Source organism: Chiloscyllium plagiosum, chromosome 41 (assembly GCF_004010195.1).
Source record: "Chiloscyllium plagiosum isolate BGI_BamShark_2017 chromosome 41, ASM401019v2, whole genome shotgun sequence".
Lineage (NCBI taxonomy): Eukaryota > Metazoa > Chordata > Chondrichthyes > Orectolobiformes > Hemiscylliidae > Chiloscyllium > Chiloscyllium plagiosum.
Genome location: NC_057750.1, coordinates 18,213,673 through 18,221,493, shown reverse-complemented (window position 1 = coordinate 18,221,493; position 7,821 = coordinate 18,213,673). Strand labels below are relative to the sequence as shown.

Here is a 7,821-nt window from a genome sequence, read left to right as displayed (position 1 = left end):
CTATCAGAAAGATGCTGTGAAACTTGAAATGGTTCAGAAAAGATTTACAAGGATGTTGACAGGGTGGAGGTTCTGAGCTACAGGGAGAGGCTGAACAGGCTGGAGCTGTTTTCCCTGAAGCGTCGAAGGCTGAGGGGTGACCTTATAGAGGTTTACAAAATTATGAGGGGCGTGGATAGGGTAAATAGACAATGTCTTTTCCCTGGGGTCGGGGAGTCCAGAACTAGAGGGCATAGGTTTAGGGTGAGAGGGGAAAGATATAAAAGAGACCGACGGGGCAACGTTTTCACACAGAGGATGGTACGTGTATGGAATGAGCTGCCAGCAGAAGTGGTGGAGGCTGGTACAATTGCAACATTTAAGAGGCATTTGGATGGGTATATGAATAGGAAGGGTTTGGAGGGATATGGACCAGGTGCTGGCAGGCGGGGCTAGATTGGGTTGGGATATCTGGTCGGCATGGACAGGTTGGACCGAAGGGTCTATTTCCATGCTGTACATCTCTATGACTCTAATTCCCATCGATTCTAGCTTTGCTGGAGCTAGTTAATTCCATAGCATTTAATTGCAAGGAAGAACTTTGTGGCATACACTGGTACAGGCTGAGGGAAGACCCTGTAGCGAAGGTTTCATGGAAACACTTGTCTGGGTTGCCTGCTCAAGTCCATAACCATAACTTTGCAATTTGTTTCCCTAGTTAAAATTACCCGGGGTAACCAAGAGTAAGCTAGCTAGGTTGGCTACTAGGTTTAAAACAGACAGACATTTATTCACAAAATTAGACAATGAAACGCAAAGAACAGAATAAAGAACCTCTACAGAACTCAGTCTATCGAAACTAGACTTAATTTTGTTGTTCTGAATATACACAATAGCCTCAATAAGCAAACCCCCTTAAACAATATTTAAAAAATGGAACAGATGCTTGCAGGTTGATGTTAGAAGGGCAGAAAGAGAGAGAGTGAGTTTCTACAAAGGTCTCTATTGAACTCATAACTAGTTCTGGACTGAACTGCTCAGATCGAGAGCTGACCACGCTCCTTTCATTATATAGGTCACTTCTAACACATGACCACTTTGGCCTGAAGTGTCATCTGTTTACATATAAACAAAAAGGCCTCTCAATACCCTTTAATCTCTGTACCAAGCCAGTCTAACCGGTGCCAGGAGCACTGTATTACCCCTCTGGGGAAAAAAAAACCCAGGACACAGTACCCTTGAGAAAAGGAGCAGCTTTGAGAAAAAAGGACCAGCTTTGTGACACACTGAACAAGTTAAGACCGAAAGTATTTGGTGTTCTTCCGTAGAACACAAAAAAATTGTTGAAAAATTTCATTTTGATTCTTTGAACACTGGGAGAATTTTAAGGAATTTCTTCCAAATCTTGGACTTCTGAAAAGCAGAGAATGCTTACTTGTTATTTTCGCAATTCCTGATACCTAACTGTAAAACGTTCCAAACAGGTTCTCTCGGTGACCCAGTGGAGATTGGAAAACTTGAGCAGAAATTGCGGAATGATTTGCGTTGGAATGGGAAGCATGAAATCCTTCACCCAGCACTACGCGAATGTTAGTACCTTTTTCTCTTGGAATGTAGTTAAAGTTCTTTTGTTAAATATCCATTCCAATATGCTGGTTCATTCAAAATATGGAAATGGACATAAATCCCAGGAGCAATGATCTTGCATTTCAGATCCGGATTAAAATTAAACTGAGATTCAGCAACCACAAACTGTAATATTAAAATAAAGCATTTGCTGTCCCAGAGTATAGGGAGGTTTGTGAGCCACTGTTGACACCCAGAGTTATATCAAACATTAAATTTTCTTACTACAAATTTATTTAAATTCCACCCCCCCCCAACCCCTCAAAAGATGGCAGTTGAACCCATGACATACAACCATAATCATAAAGGTCTATAGCACAGAAAAAGGCACTTCGACCCATTAAGTCTGCACCAGCCAAAAACAACCAACTAATTATTTTAATTCCATTTTCCAGCACTTGCCAAAAGCCTTCAATGCCTCCAAAATGTTTTGCAGGTGTCTTCCTTTACCCCACTTGCAGGCAGTAAGATCCCGGTTTCTACCATCTTCTCGTGGAGAAAAGACATTTTTCTTCACCTTCCCTCTTAAACCTCCTCTTCCTTACATTAAATCTATGCTCCTTTGGTCGTTAATCCTCCCAACAAGGGGAAAGGGTCCTTGATGTTCACCCTATCTCTGCCCCTTATAAGTTTATCTTAATCATCCCTGTCTATCCAATCTCACTTCAAAAGTAAAACCCTCCAGCCCAGATAACATTGTGTTTTAACACAATACACACTTCTCTGCACACTCTCCGGTGCAATCACGTCCTTCCTATATGTGACTCAACCGTTATCCAATCCTTTATGTTATGAATTCAGATAAAATAATCACTATACTACTAGATCCCAATGTGCTACACTAAGGTTGAGGAGTAGAAGAGCTCTTGTTTTCATCCAACTTGACATAATAATTTTTGACACTGAGTACTAGTTGCCGGGAATTGTTTCTGTTCCTAGAATAAATAAACAAGAATTATTCAATCCTCGACTTGTTAATCATTACCATTTTTTTTGGTGTTGATTTAGCATGTGCACATTCTCCAAGCCAGGCAATAGCCATTTTAGTGTCTAGTTGGAGTTCCTTAAACCCATTTTTAAGTTAGCCAGCAGACATTCCTCAACAGTGTAAGTCATTTATTTGGACTGTGCCACAGTTACAGCCTGGATGGCCTTGGGAGCTCCAACGGTGTTGGGTGGCTGTACAGAAGTCTTAACCAACCCAGAAACAATCTAAAAGGGCCCGCTGTAGTCAAGAGAGATTAAAGTCAGTGGACAAGTGGTAGTGAGTGATTTTTGGAAACTTTCTCATGCCAATCCTCTTGCTGCAGGCCCTCAGTTGTTCCTTCTTTGCATGTTAGGCTTAACTACACGGGATGAAGTGAGGAAAGCTGGTTGAGAACGTCATTAATAAAGGTTGCTTGAGTCAGAGTAGCCCTTTTCTAGTGGCTTGTCTGTTGTCCTGAAGTTTAGACGTTTCCCTCTACTTGTAATTTTAATCCCTGTACTTAAAACAATAATTTGCATTTATGCAGCACCTATAATATGGTGAAATGTCCCATCCTCTTTCAGTGGAGTATAAACAAGCAAAATAAATTTGAAGCTTCCGGCATGTATAGAAGCAGTAGAATAAGTAAATAAAAAAATTTGGATAGAGAGAGATTTTAAAGAGCATCGAGGTTTAGGGAGAGAATTTTGAGCTTGGAGTTCAGCCAGCTAAAGGCACAGCCACCATTGGTGGAATAAGAAAATTAGGGATGTTTAAGAGGCCAGAATTGAGTAAATCTTAGTGGGCTGTAGGGCTGGAAGATATTCTGGGGCAGGGCAGGCAACAAATAGATTTGAAAATGAGACATGGGACCTCTAGGAACTAAAGGGATCGGTGAGCACAGAGATGAAAGGTAAACAGGATTTTGTATGAGTTAGGATATAGATAGTATTTTGGATAAGCTCAAGTTTACAGTGGGTAGAATGCATTGAAATAAAAGCAAAGTACTGTGGGTACTGGAGATCTGAAATAAAAGCAAAAGGTTCTGGAGAAACACACCAGGCCTAGTAGCATCTGTGGAGAGAAAGAAACAGGTTTGTTTCAAGATCAATTTAACTCTTCTGCCTATTTCAATCTCCACAAATGCTGCCAGACCTGCTGAGTTTCTCCAAAACTGTTTTTAGGGCATTGGAATAATCAAGTTTAAAGCTACCAGGGGCAATGATGAGCAATTCAGCAGCAGCTGAGCTGAGTCAGAAGATGAACTACCTTGATGCTGAAGAGGAAATGTAGTTGCAAGTCAAATAGTATAAGCCTTCAAACAATAGCCAGCAAGAAGAATGCAAAGGAATTTTGGGCATTGACTGAAGATGATTACTGTGTATCTCATTAACCCTTGAGGTTGATTTGATTAGAAAGAAACATGAAAGATAAAGGACTGTGTATTTAATATCAGATTGAGTGTGGTTGTAGGGATGGGAAGATTTGAAACAAACTTATTTGTTAGATATTTCGAGATATTCAAAACATTAAGTAGTGAGACTGCATGCTGATTGGGAGATTGACCGTCATTAACACTTGTAGAGTTATAGAGATGTACGGCATGGAAACAGACCTTTCGGTCCAACTCGTCTATGCTGACCAGATATCCTAACCTAATCATTTGCCAGCACTTGGCCCATATCCCTCTAAACCTTTCCTATTCATATATCCAAAAGCAGACCCTTCAGCCCAACTCGTCCATGCCGAGCAGATATCCTAGCTTAATCTAGTCCCATTTGCCAGCACTTGGCGCATATCCCTCTAAACCTTTCCTATTCATATATCCATCCAGATGCCTTTTAAATGTTGTAATTGTACCATCCTCCACTACTTCCTCTGGCAGCTCATTCCATACACGCACAACCTTTGTGAAAAAGTTGCCCCCTAATCCTAAACCGATGTCCTCTAGTTCTGGACTCCACCCCAGGGAAAATATCTTATCAATTTACTCAATCCATGACCCTGATGATTTTATAATACTCTAAAAGATCACCCCTCAGCCTCCGATGCTCCAGGAAAAACAGGCTATTCAGCCTCTCCCGATAGTTCAAGTCTTCCAACCCTGGCAATATCCTTGTAGGTCTTTTCTGAACCCTTCCAAGTTTCACAATATCCTCCTAAGAGGGGAAACACCAGAATTGCACGCAATATTCCAAAATTGACCTAACCAATGACCTGAACGGTTGCAATATGACCTCCCAATCCTATGTTCTGTCCAATAAAGAAAAACAGACCAAACACCGCCTTCACTGTCCTATCTACTTGCAACTTCACTTTCAAGGAGCTATGAACCTGCACTCCAAGTTCTGTATGTTCAGCAACACTCCTCAGGACTTTACCGTTAAGTGTATAAGTCCTGCTCTGATTTGCCTTTCCAAAATGGAGCACTTCACATTTATCTGAACATGAAACTTTATCTACCATTCCTCTGCCCACTGACCTTTCTGATCCAAGATCCCATTGTATTCTGAGGTAACCTTCTTCGCTGTACACTACACCTCTAATTTTGGTATCATCTGCACAATTACTAACTATACCTCCTATGTTCACATCCAAAGCATTTATGTAAATTACAAAAAAACTGATCCTTATGGCACACCTCTGGTCACAGGCCTCCGGACTGAAAAGCAACCCTTCACCACCACCCTCTGTCTTCTGCCTTTGAGCCAGTTCTGTATCAAATGGTTAGTTCTCCCTGTATTCTGAGATCTAACCTTGCTAATCAGTCTACCATGAGGAACTTTGTTGAATGCCTTACTGAAGTCCATAAAGATCATGTCCACTCTTCTGCCCTTATCAATCCTCTTCATGACTGCAAATAACTCAGTCAAGTTAGTGAGACATGATTTTCCATACACAAAGCCATGTTGACTATCCCTACTCAGCCCATGCTTTTCTAAATGAGTGTAAAACCTCTCCATCAGGTCTCCCTCCAACAACTTGCCCATAACCGATGTCAGACTCACTGGTCTATCGTTCCCTAGCTTTCCTTACCACCTTTCTTAAATAGTGGCACCACATTAGCCAACCTCCAATCTTTTGGCACCGCACCTGTGACTATCGGTGATAAATATCTCAGCAAGGGGCCCAGCAATCACTTCCCTAGCTTCTCAGAGTTCTAGGGTACACCTGATCAGCTCCTAGGAATTTATCCATTTAGGTGCATTTTAAGACATGCAGCACCACCACCTGTGTAATATGGACACTTTTCAAGATGTCACCATGTATTTCCTTGCATTTTATATCCTCCATGTCCATTTCAACAGTAAACACTGATGCAAAATACTTGTTTAGTGTCTCCTCCATCTCTTGTGGTTCCACACATTGGCTGCCTTGTTGATCTTTGAGGGACCCTATTCTGTCCCTTGTTGCCCCTTTGTCCTTAACATATTTATAAAATCTCTCTGGATTCTCCTAAATCCTCCTTGCCAAAGCTATCTCATGTCCCTTTTTTACCCTCCTGATTTCCCTCTTTGCACACTTCTAAGGATTCACTCGATCTCTGCTGTCTATACCTGACATGCTTCCTCCTTTCTCTTAACCAAAACCTCAATTTCTCTTGCCTTTTAGCATTCCATGGGGGAAGGGTGTTTACTATAGGCCCCCTAATAGCAGCAGAGATATGGAGAAACAGATTGGGAAACAGATTTTGGAAAGGTGCAGAAGCCACAGGGTAGTAGTCATGGGCGATTTCAACTTCCCAAATATTGATTGGAAGCTCCTTAGATCAAGAAGATTGGATGGGGCGGTGTTTGTGCAGTGTGTCCAGGAAGCTTTTCTAACTCAATATGTAGATTGTCCGACCAGAGGGGAGGCCATATTGGATTTGGTACTTGGTAATGAACCGGGACAAGTGATGGGCTTGTTAGTGGGTGAGCATTTTGATGATGGTGACCACAATTCTGTGACTTTCACCTTGGTTATGGAGAGAGATAGGTGCGTGCAACAGGGCAGGTTTTACAATTGGGGGAAGGGTAAATACGATGCTGAAGAGCATAAATTGGGAGCATAGGCTGTCAGGGAAGGATGTTGCTGAAATGTGAAACTTTTTCAAGGAACAGATACGATGCGTCCTTGATATGTATGTACCTGTCAGGCAGGAAAGAGATGGTCGTGTGAGGGAACCTTGGTTGACGAGGGAGGTTGAATGTCTTGTAAAGAGGAAGAAGGAGGCTTACATAAGGTTGAGGAAACAAGGTTCAGACAGAGCGTTGGAGGGATACAGGATAACCAGGAGAGAGCTGAAGAAAGGGATTAGGAGAGCTAAAAGAGGGCATGAAAAATCTTTGGCGGGTAGGATCAAGGATAACCCCAAGGCCTTTTATGCGTATGTAAGAAACATGAGAATGACGTGAACGAGGGTGGGCCCAATCAAGGACAGTAGTGGGAGACTGTGTATTGAGTCGGAAGAGATAGGAGAGGTCTTGAATGAGTACTTTTCTTCAGTATTTACAAATGAGAGGGACCGTATTGTTGAAGGGGAGAGTATGAAACGGACTGGTAAGCTAGAGGAGATACTTGTTAGGAGGGAAGATGTGTTGGGCATTTTGAAAAACTTGAGGATAGACAAGTCCCCCGGGCCTGGCCGGATATATCCTAGGATTATGTGGGAAGCAAGAGAGGAAATTGCAGAATCGTTGGCAATGATCTTTTCGTCTTCACTGTCAATGGGGGTGGTGCCAGGGGCCTGGAGAGTGACGAATGTTGTGCCTCTGTTTAAAAAAGGAATAGGGATAACCCTGGGAATTACAGGCCAGTTAGTCTTATTTCGGTGGTAGGCAAAGTAATGGAAAGGATACTGAGGGATAGGATTTATGAGTATCTGGAAAGACACTGCTTGATTAGGGACAGCCAGCACGGATTTGTGAGGGGTAGGTCTTGCCTTACAAGTCTTAATGAATTCTTTGAGGAGGTGACCAAGCATGTGGATGAGGGTAGAGCAGTGGATGTAGTATACATGGATTTTAGTAAGGCATTTGATAAAGTTCCCCATGGTAGGCTTATGCGGAAAGTCAGGAGGCAGGGGATAGAGGGAAATTTGGCCAATTAGATAGAAAACTGGCTAACCGGTCGAAGGCAAAGAGTGGTGGTAGATGGTAAATATTCAGCCTGGAGCCCAGTTACAAGAGGAGTTCCGCAGGGATCAGTTCTGGGTCCTCTGCTGTTCGTAATTTTTATTAATGACTTGGAAGAGAGAGTCGAAGGGT

At 42.3% G+C, this 7,821-nt stretch overlaps 1 protein-coding gene across 1 annotated transcript in view; it reads left to right on the top strand.

The window, feature by feature from the left end:
• The window catches only part of LOC122542904, a 139,661-nt gene that overhangs the window by 30,101 nt on the left and 101,739 nt on the right, over positions 1 to 7,821 (top strand). Inside the window, exon 4 of the mRNA XM_043681045.1 lies at positions 1,464 to 1,568. Coding sequence (XP_043536980.1) covers positions 1,464 to 1,568 — 105 coding nt within the window. The remainder of the gene's footprint in view (positions 1 to 1,463; positions 1,569 to 7,821) is intronic.